The sequence below is a fragment of the Oncorhynchus mykiss genome, chromosome 2, assembly GCF_013265735.2.
Source record: "Oncorhynchus mykiss isolate Arlee chromosome 2, USDA_OmykA_1.1, whole genome shotgun sequence".
Lineage (NCBI taxonomy): Eukaryota > Metazoa > Chordata > Actinopteri > Salmoniformes > Salmonidae > Oncorhynchus > Oncorhynchus mykiss.
In genome coordinates this window covers 57,346,860-57,369,545 of record NC_048566.1, presented here as the reverse complement: position 1 = coordinate 57,369,545, position 22,686 = coordinate 57,346,860, and the positions used below count along the sequence as shown (strand labels likewise).

Sequence of the window (22,686 nt, the reverse complement as noted above, 5' to 3'; positions counted from 1 at the left end):
CAGCTATGAAGAATTGAGCACGTGCGCGTTAACGCTACGGGGGGGGCACATAACACCGGTACCGCATACCCCCACTACTTATTTTGCCAGGAATCTGTACCAGACCATACCATTCCTTACTTTCACCCCTGACTAAAGTTATGATAAAACATGTATTTTTTATCTTCTAATTGCGTTGGTAACCAGTTTATAATAGCAATAAGGCACCTCAGTCGTTTGTGGAATAGGCCCAATATACCACAGCTATGGGCAGTTCGTATACAAGGCCATGCCTGGATACCGCCCACAGCTGTGGAATATTGGCCATATACCACACCCCCTTGGGCCTTATTGCTTAATTATAAACCAGGTGGTTCGATCCATGACTGTATAACATGGTTATGCCAAACCTTTACTTTTGCAGTTCTAAATAAGTTGGCTTTATACAAGGGGTGGGTCAAATCCTGGATGCTGATTGGTTAAAACTGCATTCAAGCCCGTGTCTATTCAACAAGCCCTGTTAAGTCTGCTTAAGAAAAAGCCCTTACCCATGGTATATTGGCCATATACCACACCTCCGCAGACCTTATCGCTTAAATATACAATAGGCAAGACCATAGCTTACCATTTTCCTGTTCATGGTTTTATAGTACTTAAGGGGCATACACAGGTTTATGTAAAATAAAGTGAGATGAATAAAGAATGCATTTGATAAGAATTTATTAAAATAAAATACAGGCTATAAGTAATACCCTTTAGCAATGTTAAACAGGCTCCCTGCAGTGACAGTAAAATAAAAAGGCAATTCATTGTCACAAAACAGGTGAACCTACAGAACAATGATTGTTTTAATGCAACACAGGCAGGGTTGGCGGCTATAAATGTACCAGTTGTAATATTGGCAAATGAAAGTAAAACATTTTTTAAAACAGGTTTGATACACACACACTTTTCTTACATGTATTGCATGATCCATTTAGACTCAGAAGAGAAAAAAGTGAACATTTCTTCAAAAGTATATAATTATGGTACACAAAATATGATCACCTTAATAACAATGATTTAAAACCACCCCAATTGGAAAACAAAAAAACATCAACCCCCTTGAACACAGACAAACATGAATAGCAGCAGGTTGTGTGTGGCAAGTTCCCCCGTTGCCTTCAAAGTGCTCTTAATTAAAAGCGTGGTCAGATCCAGACCCTCGGATGGCTGACATCAGGCAGTAAGGTGCGCACATCTGTGGTCTGCTACATTCACACACTGAGAAGGGCTTCTCTGTGCCCCTCTCCAACAAAAAGCAAGACTAGGCTTTCAAGGAAGTGCAGGGACTACAGTGGAGAGCCTTGCCAATCTACTTAGACTTGGGGCTGACAAAGAACAGGTACAGTAAGGAACGAGAAGTCCACCACCAGGATTATTGGTAATTTGATTGAAAGGGCCAAGTCTTCCTACAGAACTGACTGTTTGACAAGTCAGTACTGATTGAGTACAACAAAGTCTCAGAGTTGGACAAGAAAGGCCCACCCACAGCATTGAGACAGGGTAAAGTCCCCTGTGACCATTGGAAATGAGGCCCATTTGGCTGTACAGTGGTCACCAACTGGGCGAACAACTGGTCGATCTCCAAGGCATTCCTAGTAGAGCGCCAAACATTTCTGTAAAAAAAAAACAGATAAAGCCCTGCGTTCCTATTTTTCTTTATTTGTTTTGCGCTGTTGGCAGTAGGTGCACTTGATTCAGCAGCCATAGAGCCGGGAAGGCGACGTGTTCCCATGTGTGAAAGGTAGAACTCCGCCTACCCGGCAGGCCCAGAGAACAAATCAACAGCACCTATAGGCCTACCGCTGGCCAAGCAGATAGCTCAGATCATTGTCTGCTGTTTCATCGAACCATACTGTAAAAATAAACCTTGAACGCACACCAAAGTTGATACTGTGAGATTCCGGAAGTTTTAAAACCATGACTAGAGAGAACGAATACATCAAAGAGCTGTTGTTTTTATGTTTAAGTTGTTATTCAGCACCGTCAACACTTCGTGCATTTTATGGCTTATAAAAATGTGGAACATTCTCCCTACTTCCATTCATGCTGCAATGAACGAGTGCAGCAAAGTGTTCTGATAAGCTTGCCAAATTTACGGCTTGTCTATTACCAGCATGATGATATACCACATTTAAAAATATATATAATTTCTAAATGGTCTGAGAACATTGGCAGGGCAATTCAAGCATAACCAATTTGCAGTGATAATGAATTGGGCCTATAGACTACTGCACAAACCTCATTGTTACAGAACTGTTTTCAATTGGTTAATGTTGCATAGGCTTAATACGTTTTTAAGTTAAAAAATAAATTAAATTAAAATTAAAAATAATAATAAATCTGCACGGAAAATCGCAGCTTGCATTTTGACCCAGAAAAGGTTGGTGACCACTGGCTTAATTAAGTAGAATCCTTGCCACTTTCTTCGAACAGAATACGTAGTCGGAACCTCAAGATTTTTGTTTTCAGTCCATGATCCAGCACCATTATTGCTCCCCACTCAGGGGGATCTGTGTTTGAGTCAGTCTCAGTAAATGTTCAGGCTCATTGAGCGGTTCATTTTCTTGCCGACGAGTCTGGAGGTTTTGGGGTTGGACTGGACAGTGGAGTGGGTCAGAACTTTCTCCTCAGCTGCAGTTTTGTCAATCTGGGCCTTCTTCAGCTCCCTGGGGAAAGCAATGTAGAACAGTTAGACAAACCCTGAATTAGGGATGCACATTTTTGTAAATTCTGCTGCAGACTAACCGACCCTTATTAACCGGTAAAAACATTTTCCAAACAGTAAAATTAGGTGACAAACAGAAAATACTATGCATGCATACAAGGAACTGACATGTTTCATTAAAAGAGTTTAATGGAAACGTGCAACAATAGCAAGCCCATCGTCTTACATTCAAAAGGCTATATAGCCTATTATTGAACATGCAACTCCTGTAATGAAGCAGCTAATAAAACTTCATTTTCAAACATTTGCCAAAATGCAATTGGCGGGAAAACACTGTTTTAAACAATTCTCCTAATGGGAGTTGTGTTAGAAACTTAGGACGGGGAATCCAATAGCAACAACTAGGATGGGTTGCTAATATGACTAGGATTGTGCCTTTGGCTTCTGGACAACGGGAAAAAAAAGTTGATATGAAAACCAATAGAACAGGAGAGAAATGCTGCTTAATGGCATGGGGAAGTCTTTATAAAATAATTCCCTCCACGTTGCTATGGTTGGATTTTGGCTAGGCTACTACGAAGCAAGGTAAGACGCGCCTCATTATTTGAAGTAAACCGTTCAGGTTTAAAACAATTATACTGCCTCAAGCTCTTACCAGTGGTGGGTGACACGCTGATAGCCGGCCTACCACTGACTATAGCCTATACACTCGAATGGAAAGCGCACTTTAATTATGAGTCGCGATTAAGAAATATAAATATTAGCTATTTTTAAATATCGTGGCAATCAAAAAAAACTGTTTAAAACGCGATTGCATTTAGAATTATGTTGCACACTGACTGGGCTTACGAAAAGCACGCTTTCACTCCAGTATACATCTTTTTTTGAGGGGCTGTTCTCACGCGGTCTGACAGGTTGTAGCCTATTCCGCACCTCAAACTTGCCTCTGTATGCCGATGTAAAAGCAAGAGCAAAAAACGAGCTAACCACTGCCTTTAGTGTGTTGACAGAAACAGCAACCTTCCAGGAAAAACATTCTGCTGCAGTCGATCGTTGTTTCAGTGCCTTTCTGTACTTACTTCTGAAGCTGGGCGTTCTTGGACTTCTCTGCGTCGAGTTCCACACGGAGCAGGTCGGCACTCATTCTAGCTGCCGTCAACAGCACCGGGTGCTTGAGGAGGTCAAAGGTGGACGGCCGCCTGGCGGGGTCAGGGTGGATCATCAGCTGCAAGGTGAAGGAGAAAAAAAACATGAGTACTAGCTAGCAATAATGAATAGGCTAACACAATCCAAGGGATGTTTGAGTGCACAGTTCAAATAAATAAAATTGTTATCCCATGCACCGAATACGACAGGTGTAGACTTGAACGTGAATGCTTACTTCAAATGAACTAGATCCCTTTCAATATCACACAGCTTCATCAGTTTGTCTTACACAAGGACAGTGAGCACCACTGAAGGGCAGTGGTACAGAAGTGTATAGGTAGAGAACGAATGATGTGGATTTTTTGGGGCTGATACCAATAGCAATTTCCGGGGGTCAAGGAGGCCGATATTTTATATCATTACATTTGAAGATTTTAATGACAACATTTCCCATGTACACAAGAAACATGGCTGTTCTCTGCGACTTTACTATTACACTTAGCTATTAGTAGAAAGTCATTATTCATGTTATTTATTACCTCTAAATATTAGTCTAGTATACAAATTAAGACATTTCAGATTGGAGGGTAATTAAATAAGATAGAGGATTCCAATTGACGCACTAAACCATTCAAGTCCAATGCTTCCCCCCCCACCCACCTTTCCGAGCAAATCGCATAACGTCACCAACGCTGCTGCGGTCATTCTCTGTGGCAATATGTTGTTCAAAGTGGATAAGGAGGACGCATTAAAATGAGAGAAATCATATACGACTGGAAAAATATGCTACTGAAAATATTAGGGTATAAGGCTATGCATCCAGTGGGATGAATCATGAAAGGAGCTGGTCTACGTTTCATTCAGTTGCACCCCAATTAACAAGAGGAAACACAAAACTGACACCCGTTGTCATTTCTCGCACATACGCTGAGCCTGCAACAATACCTTTGTTTCTATCGGATTAAAGAGATCAGACGCTAGGCTTGTTTTAGGAAACTTTCTGAATGGACATAGAGAATTAGTGAACTCATACACGCACACCCACCCACCAGAAAGGACCCATCAATCAAAGCCGCCTGCAGCGCATCCCACTCAGACACACAAGCATATCACATTTGTCCTTTCCCAAAATTGTATTAACCTTGCCTTAACTTCAAATTAGGGATGGGTGGTATACTGTATTTTACTGTAACTTGCATTGCCCAGTTTGAGATTTTACTTTACCTTCTATAACAGTATTTCATTGTTTGGTTTGTTAAATGTGAAAGACAACTCCGGCAGGTATAACGTCCGTTGTTATAGTTTAATTGTTTGCTACGAGTCATCTCCTTCTCCTCCTGCATGCCGTTAACCACAACAAGCCCTGCCGTCACTCAAGGAGAGAGCATTTCGACCATGGAGTCACAAGCACTCCTCATGCCTTTTGCACACCCTGTATATAGACTTTCTTTTCTCTACTGTGGCATTGGCTTGTTTGTTTACTCCATGTGTAACTCTGTGTTGTTGTCTGTGTCACACTGCTTTGCTTTATCTTGGCCAGGTCGCAGTTGCAAATGAGAACTTGTTCTCAACTAGCCTACCTGGTGAAATAAAAAATGTTTTTGTTGCCTTTCACTCTGCATGGTTAGATGGATGTAACAATGTTAGTGACATGCTGCTTTCCACAAGCATTCTATAAATGACCAGTTAGTGTATCTGCTAGTTTGTTTTTTCTTAACAAGGTGCTGCTAAAATAATTTGTTAACTGCTAATGCTAATTGTTATTTAGCTTGCTAAGTGTTTTTGCTTTGTCATTATGGGGTAGTGTGTAGATTCATTTTAGAACACTTTCATAAGCCATAAAACACACATTCCCCCAACAACCAGCTTTGCAGCTGCAATTAATTTGTGCATCCTGTTTCCATTGAACATCCTTGAAATGTTTCCCAATTGAATTTACCAATCAAGTTGTATTGGACATGATTTGGAAATGCACACACACACACCTCACTATATAAAAGGTCCCACAGTTCACAGTGCATGCCAGAACCAAGCCATGAAGTCAAAGTAATTGTCCGTAGAGCTCCGAGACAGTAGTGTGTGGAGGCACAGATCTGGGTAAGGGTACCAAAAAATGTCTGGAGCTTTGAAGGTCCAAGAACACAGCGCCCTCCATCATTCTTAAATGGAAGAAGTTTGGATCCACCAAGACTCTTCCTAGAGCTGAGCAATCAGAAGAGAAGGGCCTTGGTCAGGGAGGTGACCACAAACCCGATGGTCACTCTGACAGCGCTACAGAGTTCCTCTGTGGAAAACCTTCCAGAAGGACAACCATTTATGCAGCACTCCACCAAACAGGCCTTTATGGTAGAATGGACAGGTGGAAATTAGGCACATACAGCCCGCTTGGCATTTTCCGAAAAGCACCTAAAGGACTCTCAGACCATGAGAAACAGGATTCTCTGGTCTGATGAAACCAAGATTACGGACTACTGTGAAGCATGGTGGCGGCAGCATCATGCTGTGGGGATGTTTTCCAGCTGCAGGGACTGGGAGACTAGTCAGGATCGAGGGAAAGATGAACGGACCAAAGTACAGAGATATCATTGATATAAACCATCTCCAGAGCACTCAGGACCTCAGACTGGGGTGAAGGATCACCTTCCAACAGGACAACAATCCTAAGCACACAGGCAAGACAACGCAAGTCTCAATGTCCCAAGCGCTCTCACTTGAACCCGATCAAACATCTCTGGAGAGACCTTAAAATAGCTGTGCAGCGACACTCCCGATCTAACCTTACAGAGCTTGAGAAGATCTGCAGAGAAGAATGGGAGAAACTCCCCAAATAGAGGTGTGCCAAGCTTGTAGAGTCATATCCAAGAGACTTGAGGCTGTAATTGCTGCCAAAGGTTCTTCAACAAAGCACTGAGTAAAGGGACTTAATACTTTTTGCTTTGTCATTATTGGGTATTGTGTGTAGATAAATGAGGGGGATTTTTTTTTTTTTTCAATTTTCAAATAAGGCTGTAACGTAAAAAGTCAAAGGGTCTGAATACTTTCCAAATGCACTGTTTATATACACTACCGTTCGAAAGTTTGGGGTCACTTAGAAATGTCCTTGTTTTTGAAAGAAAATAAGTGTCCATTAAAATAACCTCAAATTGATTCAAAATAAGTGTAGACATTATTAATGTTGTAAATGACTACTGAAGCTGGAAACTGTAGATTTTTTATGGAATATCTACATAGGCGTACAGAGGCCCATTATCTGGTACCATCACTCCTGTGTTCCAATGGCACGTTGTGTTAGCTAATCCACGTTTATCATTTTAAAAAGGCTAATTGATCATTAGAAAACCCTTTTGCAATCATGTTAGCACAGCTTAAAACTGTTGTGCTAATTAAATAAGCAATAAAACTGGCCTTCTTTAGACTAGTTGAGTATCTGGAGCATCAGCGTTTGTGGGTTCGATTACAGGCTCAAAATGGCCAGAAACAAAGAACTTTCTTCTGAAACTCGTCAGTCTATTCTTGTTCTGAAAAATTAAGGCTATTCCATGCGAGAAATTGCCAAGAAACTGAAGATCTGTTACAACGCTGTGTACTACTCCTGTCACAGAACAGCGCAAACTGGCTCTAACCAGAATAGAAGGAGTGGGAGGCCCCGGTGCACAACTGAGCAAGAAGAAAAGTATATTAGAGTGTCTAGTTTGAGAAACAGATGCCTCACAAGTCCTCAACTGGCAGCTTCATTAAATAGTACCCGCAGAACACCAGTCTCAACGTCAACAGTGAAGAGCTGACTCCGGGATGCTGGCCTTCTAGGCAGAGTTGCAAAGAAAAATACTTTTCTCAGATTGGCCAATAGAAAAAGATTAAGATGAACCAAAGGGGCTTCCCGGGTGGCGCAGTGGTTAAGGGCGCTGTACTGCAGCGCCAGCTGTGCCATCAGAGTCCTGGGTTCGCGCCCAGGCTCTGTCGTAACCGGCCGCGACCGGGAGGTCCGTGGGGCGACGCACAATTGGCCTAGCGTCGCCCGGGTTAGGGAGGGCTTGGTCGGTAGGGGTGTCCTTGTCTCATCGCGCACCAGCGACTCCTGTGGCGGGCTGGGCGCAGTGTACGCTAGCCAAGGTGGCCAGGTGCATGGTGTTTCCTCCGGCGCATTGGTGCGGCTGGCTTCCGGGTTGGATGTGCGCTGTGTTAAAGAAGCAGCGGCTTGGTTGGTTGTGTATCGGAGGACGCATGACTTTCAACCTTCGTCTCTCCCGAGCCCGTACGGGAGTTGTAGCGATGAGACAAGATAGTAGCTACTACAACAATTGGATACTACGAAATTGGGGAGAAAAAGGGGTAAAATTCTAAAAAAAATTAAAAAATTTAAAAAAAGATGAACCAAAGAACAGACACTGGACAGAGGAACTCTTTTACTTGATCACCAGTATTTTCTAGTCAAATTTACTCCACAGACTTCCCCTTTACCTCCTGAGAAACCAGTAAACATTCCCCCGTTTCAAGTTAATTTGCCACTTCCTCTGCATCCATTTTGCTGTCACGTGTTCAGACTTTGTTACAACCAATTATTGATGTGATTATGATATGCTATGCTATAGGTCAGGCCCAATTGGTCATGTGCATGCGATGCATACATGTTTCATGTAAAGACAGCAAGGGTTGAGGGAATAGGGAATATTTTTCCTAAACAAAATTGGGGGATATCGCTAACATAACATTTCAGTCAGAAAAAGGCTGAAATTATGTTGCAGCTTCAGCAACACGGATGGCACATTAAACGCAGTTCAAGTTCTGTGGTGGTCGCTGCAGCAGGGAGGAGAGAGACAATGAGTGCTTGTCACACAGTCACTTGGTGTAAAAATATATATATTTTTTTTACAGTGCATTAAGGCTGAGCCCAGCACAATCAGATCAATTGCTGTCAGATGCCCTTATCATTTGTGTGTCTCAGGGCTTGATTTGATTAACATATAGGATGTGTACAGTTGAAGTCGGAAGTTTACATACACCTTAGCCAAATACATTTATACTCAGTTTCACAATTCCTGACATTTAATCGCAGTAAAAATTCCCTGTCTAAGGTCAGTTAGGATCACCACTTTATTTTAAGAATGTGAAATGTCAGAATAATAGTAGAGAGAATGATTTATTCCAGCTTTTATTTCTTTCATCACATTCCCAGTGGGTCAGAAGTTTACATACACTCAGTTAGAAATTGGTTGCATTGCCTTTAAAATTGGGTCAAACATTTTTCCACAAGCTTCCCACAATAAGTTGGGTGAATTTTGCACCATTCCTCCTGACAGAGCTGGTGTAAGGGAGTCCGGTTTGTAGGCCTCCTTGCTCGCACACGGTTTTTAAGCCCACAAATGTTCTATAGGCTTGAGGTCAGGGCTTTGTGATGGCCACTCCAATACCTTGACTTTGCTGTCCTTAAGCCATTTTGCCACAACTTTGGAAGTATGCTTGGGGTCATTGTCCATTTGGAAGACTCATTTGCGACGAAGCTTCAACTTCCTGACTGAGATGTTGCTTCAATATATCCACAATTTTCAATTCCTCATGAAGCCATCTATTTTGTGAAGTGCATCTGTGCCTCCTGCAGCAAAGCACCCCTACAACATGATGCTGCCACCCACGTGCTTCACAGTTGGGATGGTGTTCTTCGGCTTGCAAGCCTCCCCTTTTTCCTCCAAACATAACGATGGTCATTATGCCCAAACAGTTCTATTTTTGTTTCATCAGACCAGTGGACATTTCTCAAAAAAGTACGATCTTTGTCCGTATGTGCAGTTGCAAACCGTAGTCTGGCTTTTTTAATGGCGGTTTTGGAGCAGTGGCTTCTTCCTTACTGAGCGACATTTCATGTTATGTTGATATAGGACTCGTTTTACTGTGGATATAGATACTTTTGTACCTGTTTCCTCCAGCATCTTTACAAGGTCCTTTGCTGTTGTTCTGGGATTGATGTGCACTTTTTGCACCAAAGTACATTCATCTCTAGGAGACAGAAAGCATCTCCTCTCTGAGCGGTATGACGGCTGCGTGGTCCCATGGTGTTTATACTTGTTCATCTGTACAAACAATAGTACACGTGGTACCTTCAGGCGTTTGGAAATTGCTCCCAAGGATGAACCAGACTTGTGGAGGTCTACAATTTTATTTCTGAGGTCTTGGCTGATTTCTTTTGATTTTTCCATACATCCACAGGTACATCTCCAATTGACTCAAATGATGTCAATTAGCCTATCAGAAGCTTTTAAAGCCATGACATTTTCTGGAATTTTCCAAGCTGTTTAAAGGCACAGTCAACTTAGTGTACATAAACTTCTGACCCACTGGAATTGTGTTACAGTAAATAAGTGAAATAATCTGTCAAACAATTGTTGGAAAAAGTACTTGTGTCATGCACAAAATAGATGTCCTAACCGACTTGCCAAAAACTATAGTTTGTTAACAAGAAATTTGTGGAGTGGTTGAAAAACGAGTTAATGACTCTAACCTAAGGGTATGTAAACTTCTGACTTCAACTGTATAAATTAATTAAAAATATAAAACATTTCAACCGATCGATTGAACAGACGACCATCTTGGTCGACCAATATTTTTTTTGTCGGGGACAGCCCTAATGGAAATGATAATAAAAGTGCAAGAAATGCAGAAATTCATGTAAATGCATAAAATTACTTTTGTTTGGAATTGGATTGAATAGTACAAATTAGGGGTGACTAACATTTCATGGAGGGCCTAGTGTCTGCAGGTTTTAGTTTTTTCCCTTCAATTAAGACCTAGACACCCAGGTGAGGAGTTATTTTATGAATTAAAGGTCACTAATTACTAAATCAGGTACAAGTGAGGAGCGAAAACCCGCAGACACTTGGCCCTCCGTGGAATGAGATTTACACGTGGTATAAATAGAGAAAGCCCCGTTGAAATCACTTAAAATTGGGTCTCCTGAGTAGCGAGTAGGGGGCTGAGTGGCGGGCTAAGGCACTGCATTAGCGTTGCGGTGTCACTACGGCCTGGGGTTCAATCTCCGGGAGTCCCATAGAGCGGCGCACAATTGGCCCAGCATTGGCCGGGGGGGCCATTACTTGGCTCATCGCGCTCTAGCGACTTCCTGTGGTGGGCCAGGCACCTGCAGGCAAAATTTGGTAATCAGTTGAACAGCGTTTCCTCCGACACATTGGTGCAGCTGGCTTCCAGGTTAAGCGACCTGGTGTTAAGGAGCGCAGCTTGGCGGGTCATGTTTCGGAGGACGCATGTCTCGACCTTCTCCTCTCCCGAGCCCGTTAGGGATGCACCGATATGACATTTCTGGCTGATACCGATATCCAATATTTTTCTTGACAAAAAAAACCCTGATGCCGATATTTTTTTTAGCAGCCTTAAGCATTCTAGTACAGTTAAATAGTTGAAACACACACTGACCAAAAATTATTTTGTTGGCATTTACACATGTCCCCATTACCAGTAAAACATAATCAAAACCTATTTATTTCATTTTACTTGCTGTGCTGTTTTGATGTTCAGTCGTTTCAGCTCTGTCTGTCCGTGGCCACTTCCTCTGTGCACACTGTCACTAGGGCTGGGCGATATGGCCAAAATATATCACAGTACTTACATTTTGTGTGTTTTTAATTGAATAAAAAAGGATGGTATTTTTAGTTTTTGAATAATTACAGGTCTACATTTGCTTTATGAGTAGTGAGTGATCCTAGGGTGGCAACACATACATTAAGTGATTTCAATGAGTCTTTCTCCATTCTGATTGTTTTATACTGTTCAATTCAACCAAAACAAATTTCAGCACTTATCATTTCTGCATTTCCTGCACTCAATTGCAGTGGTGGAAAAAGTGCCCAATTTTCATACTTGAGTAAAAGATACTGTTAAGGGAATTTTTATCAATGATGACTAATTATGTATACATTTCAATCAGGACTGACGAATCAGAATACTATTATGTTACTGTATATGTATGAATTTTCTTTTTAATCTTAGTACTGTATATAATGTGTGCAAATATAATCAAGAATTAGAACAATGACTGTCTGTTCCTTGGTAGAAATGAATGAACTATATCTCCAGACTGGCTAGAATGCTTATCTACACTGGCTGACCTTGGCTCTAGGCGAGGCGGGAAGGCTTGAGAACTATAGAGCCTTTCTACCAGTGTCAAGAAGAGACGGAACATTTAGAAAACGCTGACGTCATTTTCAGTTTATAACCTGTGGTAAAATGTGTAAGGAGCAGTACTCTCGTGAATAAATGCTGCTTGACTTTAAGACTGGGTTCTGTCCATTTCTATAAAATAAGGGTCATACAAATCCTTATGAATTGACAGAGTGTTTAATTTTAATTGTGTGTTAAAACAGAGGAATTTAATTCCTATAACAGATACGTAAATAGAAAATGACTCAGGTAAAAGTGAAAGTCACCCAGTAAATACTACTTGAGTAAAAGGCTAAAAGTATTTGGTTTTTAAATATACTTAAGTATCAAAAGTAAATGTAATTGATCAAATGTACTTCAGCATCAAATAATTTCCAATTCCTTATATTAAGCAAACCAGATGGCACCATTTTCTTGTTTTTTATTTTATTTACAGATAGCCAGGGGCACACCAACACTCAGACACAATATACAAACAAAGCATTTGCGTTTAGTGAGTCCTCCAGATCAGAGGCAGTAGATGACCAGGGATCTTCGCTTGACAAGTGTGTGATTTGGACCATTTTCATATAACGAGTCCTTTTAGATGTCAGGGAAAATGGAGTAAAAATAACAATATTTTCTTTAGGAATGTAAAAGTTGTCAAAAATAAAAATAGTAAAGATACCAAAAAACACAACAAGTAAAAATACTTTCAAATACTACACACCACTGCTCATTTGAGAATTTCCACACTGCCACGTAGGGCTGCACGATATGGGGAAATAACCGAGGACTTCCTTTTAACCAAATGTTGCAATTGCTATTGGACTTGCGAATTAAAGCAACTGTTGAAATCATAGAAAAAAAATGACTATTCTAATTCTATGGTTAGAATATAATAGTGGGCACTTTGAACACTGTTGTTTGAGATGACAACTAGTTAAAATGGTGTCATTATAGAACGCTAGTATCAAATCAAATCAAATGTATTTATATAGCCCTTCGTACATCAGCTGATATCTCAAAGTGCTGTACAGAAACCCAGCCTAAAACCCCAAACAGCAAGCAATGCAGGTGTAGAAGCACGGTGGCTAGGAAAAACTCCCTAGAAAGGCCAAAACCTAGGAAGAAACCTAGAGAGGAACCATGCTATGTGGGGTGGCCAGTCCTCTTCTGGCTGTGCCGGGTGGAGATTATAACAGAACATGGCCAAGATGTTCAAATGTTCAGAAATGACCAGCATGGTCGAATAATAATAAGGCAGAACAGTTAAAACTGGAGTAGCAGCACGGTCAGGTGGACTGGGGACAACAAGGAGTCATCATGTCAGGTAGTCCTGGGGCATGGTCCTATAAATAGTAGATTTATATTAAGAAGCAAAGTGAAAACAGCATTGTCGTCATCAACATTGTTACATGTGCTGCATTGACCAGACTGAACGCAAGTGCCTCATGGTTGAGGAACATCAAATGCACTCCTTGATTGACAGGGGGCGTGGTTAGGTCTGTGTGGAAAGTGGCACGGCGAGAAAGAGCGGAGAGAGATGACTCAAGTAGTGAAGTAAACTATAAAAATGTATATTACACATGGCGTATCACATTTAACAAACCAAATATTCAAATAACAGTATAGAAGGTAAAGTAAAAACCCAAACCGGTCCCTTCATCAATACTGGTATATCATAATATACGATATCCCGCCCAGCCCTAAATGTCACTGTGTCCATTTCCATCTTGCCCAGCTGTGTAACATTTCACGTAAACTCGGTTTCTTGTCTACATTGAAGTAGAGGTCCATGTACCTAGAGTTGAGCATGGTGGCGACACAGAGGCTCAGAATGCAACCGAATCGCTTGTTCACAGCCTCTAGTACAGTACTTTTGCAAGTTAACCCCACGGTCTGTCAGCAGTTTTGTTGAGCAGGCATTTCAATTCCATGACAGAGGGGATCACGTCTGCTGTAGACGCAGTTGATGAACTTATTTCTCAATTCAGTTGTTCGAATAGAGCTAGGTGTGTGTTCATGGTTTCAATGAGAGTCCACTGGATTGTACTGATTGTTGCATAGTCGGCTGCGTACAAGCCAATTACTTGTTTTTGTTCCAGAAGGATCTCCATCATGTAACAAGTACTATTCCAACTGGTGGAAATGTCTTGCCTTTCCGTTTTCACTCGAAGCCGCTCCTGTATTGCTTGCAGGCTATGCTAGCGGTGAGTGTTAAAAACAAATGACCCACTATCTTCCTACCGGTTGCCACTGTGTCAGATGGGTCAAAACACCTTAGTTCACAGCCAAACGCAGCCAGTTGCAGTGTGTGTGCTATGCACGGCAAACTGGCATCTCCGCATTCTTCCAAAGCCTTTGTCATGTTAAGTGCATTATCACGTAGCACAGTGTGTACTTTGTTCTTGAAGATTTTCCTAGTTTCAAACATGCTCTCAAATGCCATTGAAATGGCAGCAGCGGTATGAGAACCAGCACATTCTTGAGCATGCAATAACGGCTTTGTCAGTCAAAGCTAATAGCAGTGACGCCCATAGCAAGTAGGTCATGGATGTGCGTTTCAACAATACTGTGTAACTCCAGAAGGGGAACATCTGAAAAAGTGTCTACTTGGTAGAGTGTACTGGGGCTCGACCAGTCGGCAAAAGCCAACATCATCCACGACAGAGAACAGTTGCAATGAAATCCATTATCTTGCCGTTAACGGATTTCGTCTTTGAGTTGTCTCGCGGGAAAATGTTCTTACTCTTTCAAATGACTGAACTTGTTGGAAGTGTGCGCTTAGTTTTTTTCTGCTTTTGTTCGAAGTCGCTGAACGTCTGGGGGTGATGCACTTTCAAATTACTAATTACTAGGTTTGTGGTATGGGTGGCAATGTTGACACAACATTTTCATTTGAGTGAGTTATCCGTGGCACCACTTACTGATAAGGGTGAACTTCGGCCTAACCTTTTTTTTCCCCCCCTCTGTATTTTAGGGTTGCCTATAGCACAGGTGGTCGCCTAGATTCCCTTTAGCAGGCCTATAATATATAGCCGAATATATTCAATTCAAACGTACACGTCGTTCTTCTTCACTGTTCCCTTTTTGCACAATCCACGCTGGCAAATCTCTTCAACGAGTAGCTTATACGGTGCTTTCAGAAAGTATTCAGACCCCTTGACTTTTCCACGTTGTTACGTTACAGCCTTATTCTAAAATGGATTACATATAGCCCGCCCCCCCCCTCAATCTACACACAACACCCCATAATGACAAACCAAAAACTGGTTTGTCCTTTAGGTGCCTTTTGGCAAACTCCAAGCAGGCTGTCATGTGCCTTTTACTGAGGAGTGGCTTCCGTCTGGCCACTACCACAAAGGCCTGATTTGTGGAGGGCTGCAGAGATGGTTGTCCTTCTGGAAGGTTCTCCCATCTCCACAGAGGATCTCTAGAGCTCTGTCAGAGTGACCATCGGGTTCTTGGTCACCTCCCTGAACAAGGCCCTTCACCGATTGCTCAGTTTGGCCCAGCCAGCTCTAGGGAAAAGTCTTGGTGGTTCCAAACTTCTTCCATTTAAGAATGATGGAGGCCAATGTGTTCTTGGGGACCTTCAATGCTGACATTTTTCAGTACCATTCCCCAGATCTGTGCCTCTAAAAACCTGTTTTTGCTTTGTCATTAAAGGGTGTTATGTGTAGATTGATGAGAAAAATGTATTTAATACATTATCAAATAAAGCTGTAACATAACAAAATATGGAAAAACTCAAGGGGTCTGAATACTTTCCTAATGAATATAGACAAACAGCAATATAGTTTGAAACTTATTTGTAATGTGATCACATTGGCCAAATTGATACAGTGCTGCATTGCAAACGTAAAAAATATGGACCTGTTAGTGGCAGTGTATCAGATCATTTATATTGGTCAACAACTTATTTTCACATGTGAAAAGACGGGCAAAAAAAATCTAATAAAAAACGTGTTCCCGAATAAATAATTGACGTATTGTGGCAGGACGATACTTCACAATTGGTGTGAACAGAGTTTTAAACAAGACATTCTAGTATTTATTTCGGACGAAAATAAGCCTTTTGTTTTCAAAGTTCATCAAAAAAATAAACCATGAAAGTCAGCCTATTTAAAACAGTTTTGACCCTTATTTCATTTCATGGCAGTCTCCATCCATAACCGTCAGTTACAGTTATTCAATTACCGTCACCGCCCTACATGGGTGCTCTAGTTCCTCAACGGCACAGCTAGGAGCTCAAAAAAAGTACCTTTATAGTTGAAGACTCTTCCTTGAGTCATAAAAGTGCATTGAAATTGCTTAAGAACTGTGCACACTTTGGAAAGAGGTGTGTGGCCAATTGGAGACACCAGTTAGTCCAATTCCTCAAACCCTTGTGATTTTTTGGTCTTACGTTGCGCCTACCCTACATTTTCCAGGAATAGTCTTATGTTAGTAAATTTATCCAGAGTATTTTCAGATTTCGTATCAGCAAATGCAGCAGTAAATGTAAAATGCACATAGAATCAACAGTATAATGTTTGGACTCGGTCTTGTGTCAGGTGAACTGTTGTGTCCTCACCTTTGGTCTAATAATGTTCCCATAATCCCCAAACTGTTCTCTTTCAATTGCTACCATCGTTATGCATATGCGTTTCATATTTCTTCTGTAAGAAACAATTCAATTTAGCCCTATCCATATAGGCCCATTCCCACAAGTGTAAAGGATTAATAAATACATTTTTAAAAGAAACAATAGATTTCACTTTGTTTTTACCAATCTAACTACATAACATAATGGTAAAGCTCTCGATAAACTGGGTAAATCAAGATGGCATAGGCCTACTCACAATACAGGTGAACGCATTTCAACAAGTGTGTGAGCATGCTTTGAGGTATTGAGCTTGTTTTGGCGTATTTCAGTGGAGTCTGTAGTGCTACAGATGACAAGCGATCCGTTGTCCTTCCATTTTGGGACTTGCATTAGCCTACTGATCAACAACATTTGTATAGAAGCAGCCTAATCTCTTCTTTCATAAAAAGGTGAACTGTCTCTAAAACTGGAGCAGACCGGTCACTCAAGGTACTCCTCTCACATGCAACAGTTCCTCAAGAAAGAGAAAGCAATTTAAACCAGTGAACGGTTTTGGACACAATCATCTTGCTTTGAATATTAAAACAAATAAACTTTTAGGAGGGTGAACTGCCGTTAGCTTCAGCTGTAAGCTAGCAGGCAAAGTTATGCTAGCTGAATGCAACCTATTTTGCTAGCTAGCAAAGTTATGCTAGCTGAATGCAACCTATTTTGCTAGCTAGCAAGACAGTTAAGACCTGTAGCCTGTATATGGACATTTTACCAAACAGTAAATCAATGATCACGTGTTATTATTCAAGTGTGCTTAAGCCAGGAGCTCCCAAACGCAAGCCAACCTATATGCAACAGTGCCCTCGCTCTAAATGGACTTCCGGCTGCGCAGGGCCGATTAGACTAGGAAAGGCTAATATAGTTCTTACCTTGAGTAGACTCAGGAATTGCTGAGAGAGAACTTGTGGGATGGGTGGAAGTTTTCCCTGACGGATCTGGTGCCACTTGTCCCCATTGCTGGGCATAGGCTCCGCCCCAGAGGCACTGATCACAGTCAGCGCCAGGGAAAAGACGTCTGCCTTTGTCAAGTTACTGTAGTCCTGGGAGAAAAGATTGACGTGATTAGGAAAGCTGTAGAGAACCATTTTAATGATCAAATACTACACTTTAGCCAGGGAGAATGTTAAGTTTCTCTTGGAGAGAACACTCACCTCTTGAAGGACTTCGTTTGCTAGGAACCTGCTGTCACCTTCCTCAACTTGAGGATTGTGTAACCTAGTCACGTGGCCAAGGTCACCTATTTTGTACACGACACTGGTGGCCAGTCCATCCTTTTCGTCCTCCTCGTCACACGCATCTACTACACTACCAACCGTCTTGCGTGAGATAAAAATATTGCCTGAAAGAGACAATACGCAAATTAGTTTTCTAACCAGGTTTCCATCCAACCTTTTTATGAGGGTAAAGTACATGGACACATTTTTTTTTTTAAATGACAAGGCCTGATGAAAACAGAACATTTCCCGGTAAAATTCCAAATGTCGACAAAATAAAATTACGCTAGAGAAGGTGGGATCTTGTCGGTAAAATGAATTATGCGAAGTAAACTTGGAGTCACACAATCACGTGTGGTTCTGCTACTATGACTCGTTGGGAAAAGCATGCAGTTTATTAGGCTACAGATTAAATAAAGGATGATGATCGTCACCGGGTGGTGAAAGTGCAAGGTGATGATCTTGATGGTCCTTTCCAATAAATATTAAGGGTCTTATTCCGGTGACAATCAGACGCTTGGCTGCCGTTTGACAAACAAAAATAACCTCGCTCTTTTGTCCCATCATAATAATAATAATCTCATGTAGTAAACTATGCGTGCTCTCTAGCCAACAGCGTGCAGATAGCACTGTTGGCTAGAAGCGCACGTACCAATACCAGAGTGGTCTCACTCGCTTTATAACGCAAAAAAAAACAACAGATTGTGACAAAACCATCAGTAGAATTGAAAATGTGATAAACCCATTTAACTTGTATTTTTTGTGTGTGTACATGGTAATGTAATGCCCAAAAAGTATTTATGTGCACTACATCATCACGCACAGCCTTTTATCTGAAACAAGTCAATTTGATGGAAACACATGTCTGGTGGGAAAACAAGTATATTGTTTTTATGCGGATTTTGGAATAATCTCCTGAAAATCTGTTGCCAATTGGACAGAAACTAGCCAATGACTAAGACATAAACACGTCAAACAAATTGCATTAAGCATTGAATTAGGGATGTGTTTCACAAGATTTCCTGCTGTAAAAAAAATGTAACTTGAAAACAATTTGACACGAGCAAGAGCAGTGTGCTGGTTTCTCTTATTTGCTGTTAAAAAGTTAAACAATTTGTTGTACTTCCAATTCACCTCCTGATACAAAAGGTTCATGCTTTCCCCTCAGTGGTACTTACTAGGCTTGATGTCCATGTGGACCAGCGAGGAAGAGTGGATGTACTTGAGGCCGCGCGTCACCTGCAGCAGAAGGCCCTTCAGCTCCAGCTCCGACAGGAAGCCGAACCGCCGGTAGTTCTTGGCCGTGACGTCCGAGAGGGTGCCGGCGTTGCAGTACTCATTCTGGATGAGCATGCGGTCATCCTCAGCCCAGGCCGAGTAGTAGCGCACCACGTGAGGGTGCTGGCCCAGCACGGCGTGGGCGTACACCTCCCGGAGGGCATTCTGCCTATGGTGGGAGGAGGGAAGTACAGATGTGGGAAGATTGAGCATTTCTTCAAGTTTGATGTTTACCGTGCCTGTTAAGACTGTGGATATGACATCTCGCTACTGCCAGCTTTAAGTCTCGAGACGGACTTCAGCAAGTGTCCATGTGCAATAGATCAACTCCAACTTACTCATCCACAGAGCCGACCAGGGGCTTCTTTGAACACTTGATAGCGTACACGCAGCCATCCAGTCTTTTCACACACTTGAAGACTGCACCATACTCCCCACAGCCGATCTTCTCCAGCTCGTGGAACTCTGAGGCATACCTGGAATTCATGTCGCTCTCCATCATGGTTATTCTCTGAGGATAGAGAGTGAATAGAAAATCATATTAATCCAAATAATATATAGTTACACCATGTTATCGTTATCTCACAATAGACTATTTAACTGCATACGTGCAAATGCACATTAGGTTGAGAGCTTTGCTGATGGGATAAAATAACATGACCACAATGCTGTAAAGAATTCAGGACAAGAAAATAACTACCTTTGGTGGGAAAAGGACCTCTTCCTCTGTTTCAGCATCACTCACCTCCATGTCCTCACCACAGGAGCTGAATAAGACGAGACAAAGAGCTTGTTAGCGCACATTCTACACACCAACAGCAGAGTTCATTAGTGACCATGATGGGTTCTTGGTTTCCTGCCAGACTTTTGCCGTACTCATGATTGTCAACGGATTTAACGAACCAGGCTAGAAATAACAATGGGCTACAATCTGTGTGTCCCGACATACAAACAAACACATGCAGGTATCACGTAATAAGATAAAATCATAAGTGTTAAATTATTGTCTGTTGAAAATTGGACTAAGTTATATTGCTAGATAATCCAATAATTAGTTGGGAAAAAATAAAGTCAGTCCTACATTCTAACAATGCTTACTGAGTGACATACTCGTTACAGTGTGCCCTCTTTCTGCTGTTCCTGAGTTGAGTTGTAGACTGGATGAGGAGGGATTCGGGGGTGAAGGGGTTGATGTTGACCAAAGGGGTCTGGATTCTCCTGCTGTCCGGACCAGGTTTTCCTGTGGATTCTACATTCCCGAAGAGGGCTACTCTCCTACTTGAGGACGCTGAGCTGGCAGTTCTGGCTTTGTTCAGCAAACTCTGCAAATGACATAATTAACATATTCAAGACATGTCGAGACATGTCGAGACACTTACACAAGCCTTTTGATAAAGTTAAAATACCCTTAATGAATTGAAATAACATTATCACATATAAATAACTAATTGAGTAAAGTTGAAGGGAAATTGAAGTGAAAATCAAAATATGCCTTTCAATGTAAATACTGATGTCTGATTTGGAATCTGACTGACGAGATACACAGTGGGGCAAAAAAATATTCAGTCAGCCACCAATTGTGCAAGTTCTCCCACTTAAAAAGATGAGAGGCCTGTAATTTATCATTGGTACACTTCAACTATGACAGACAAAATGAGAAAAACATTTCCAGAAAAATCACATTGTAGCCTACTTTCTGAAGTGATTTGTTTGACAAAAATCAGATGAAAACATCACAACACCCATGATACGCAAAACAGCCTGTGCAGCGAAAAACACCAGTAAATGGGATAAGATGTTTACATGCAACAGTATCCCAGCTAAGATCAGCATCTCAGGCATATTATTAGGGTTTTGCATAACTGGGACAAGATTCTTCGGGTTATTGTAAACAGGATATGATGTTCATACGCGTCAACTCAAAACAGAATATAACGGGATATGTGTGTGTATGTAAACGTGGTCAATGAGGCTGACTGACTGTTGTGTATGTAATTGTACACCACTACAAAAGTGGGTTCTTTCGAAAGCTAGTTGTTTTATTTTCTTACTTTCTATAAAGAGAGTGGCAATTGGTGCAAAAATCATGCATTTCATGAAATGTATATTATAAAATGCATAAACTGGCAAACATTGCTACTCCAACGTTAATGCAATATAAATAGTTACATCTTCCTTACTACAAGGGTGGCACATGGTGCACAAATCATATCAGAAAAATATATTCTATATCAGAAAATGCATAAAATGGCTACTACTAGTTACTCCATAAATGTTAGCTAGCGTTAGCTACATCGCACCAAGTTGTCAAAACAATATTAGCCAATAATAGTGGGTATGCTTCTTATAGGTTGCAGGTTTTCTGCATGAAAAGTTATCTAACCTTTGGTGTGTGTGGAGTATGAAAAAGGAGTAGTTTTTTGAAGGTTTTGTGTGGCGGTGTGTCGGGGCAGTCTGGAATAGGTGAGCTCGAGCAGTCCCCGTCTTCCTGAATGCATGACCGCTCCGGTGAACTCCCGTACACCCGAGAGTTTTTCCGTGGTGACGCCGGGGAGCCTTTCATGAAAATAACGCTACTGGGGGACTGAAGGTGAGACGGATGACTGAATCCTTCTTCGCCCATCCGGCACCGTTCCACATCATCCGCAGTCCGATTCAAAGGGCTGTCGTCCTCCAGTCGTTTAATATCGACACGGTCCAGTCGCATTGGAGGGTCAATTTCTGTAAAACCCGATACGTCTCCTGTATTGTCATCAATCCGGGCGTCTTCTTCGTCGTTCGGTGCAAACGTTAACTTTTTACCTATTGGTCGGGCGTTGGGAGATACATTTCCATGACGACGATAACTGTAACGCTGCATTTTTTCATTTAAACCCTGGCTATCACTTCTTTAAAAAGTGGGTTGTTTGTATTTAGCTAACAAAACGATTGTAACCAACTCAACTGTTAGCTGATCCGCGTAAATTACTATGCAACTATAACGTTAGCTAGCTAAATTATCTACCCACCAGTATAGATCACAATACGATTATTAGCGTGTGATAAAGAGTCACTGTGCACCAGAAAAGTCAAGAAACCGACGTCGGCTAGCCGCGCAGCAAAATTGACATTAGCTAGCAAGCTCCAGTAAATTAGCTACTGCAGCAAACGAGAAGTATGGCAAAAAGTAAACACACTTGCTCAGAGATCTCCTAGACCTTACATTCCGAACACTTTGTCATTAACTTGACTTGATGTATCGCACATTTTACATAACTAGCAAGCCTATGTTCATCTGATAAATTTGCCCCGAATACGTGTATATACATTTCTACGTTCGTTAATATAAATCTAGCTAGACGCCCATGCCGTGGCCACTCCTACTAGCTAACGTTACATGCACAGATAACACAATGAGACAGATATTTCACTGGATGTATAAATGTGAAGCATCCGTTTTTCGGTTCCACTCACTACCAAATATGGTAGTGAGAGGAAGCCTACTCGGAGAAGTGGAAACAAGATGGGTTTTGGCCGACATTCTCCAAATAGTTTTCTGTTACTAAAACTCCGATGTATTATGAACAATG

General features: G+C 41.5%; 1 protein-coding gene across 2 annotated transcripts; it reads right to left on the bottom strand.

Moving 5' to 3' along the window:
- Window positions 1-682: 682 nt before the first annotated feature.
- On the bottom strand, window positions 683-22,686 carry LOC110492278 (wee1-like protein kinase 1-B). Of its 2 annotated transcripts, none has more exons than XM_021566469.2 (9): window positions 21,501-22,686; window positions 20,216-20,439; window positions 19,818-19,884; window positions 19,456-19,628; window positions 19,018-19,286; window positions 17,777-17,964; window positions 17,495-17,665; window positions 3,769-3,914; window positions 683-2,690 (listed from the first exon to the last, which is right to left on the bottom strand). In XM_021566469.2, the coding sequence occupies exons 1-9, from the start codon at window positions 21,975-21,977 to the stop codon at window positions 2,552-2,554; spliced, it is 1,854 nt and encodes a 617-aa protein (XP_021422144.2). In that variant the 5' UTR covers window positions 21,978-22,686; the 3' UTR covers window positions 683-2,551. The 2 variants fall into 2 exon arrangements, with proteins under 2 accessions (XP_021422144.2, XP_021422152.2); XM_021566477.2 differs by having other exon boundaries at window positions 20,228-20,439; window positions 21,501-22,683.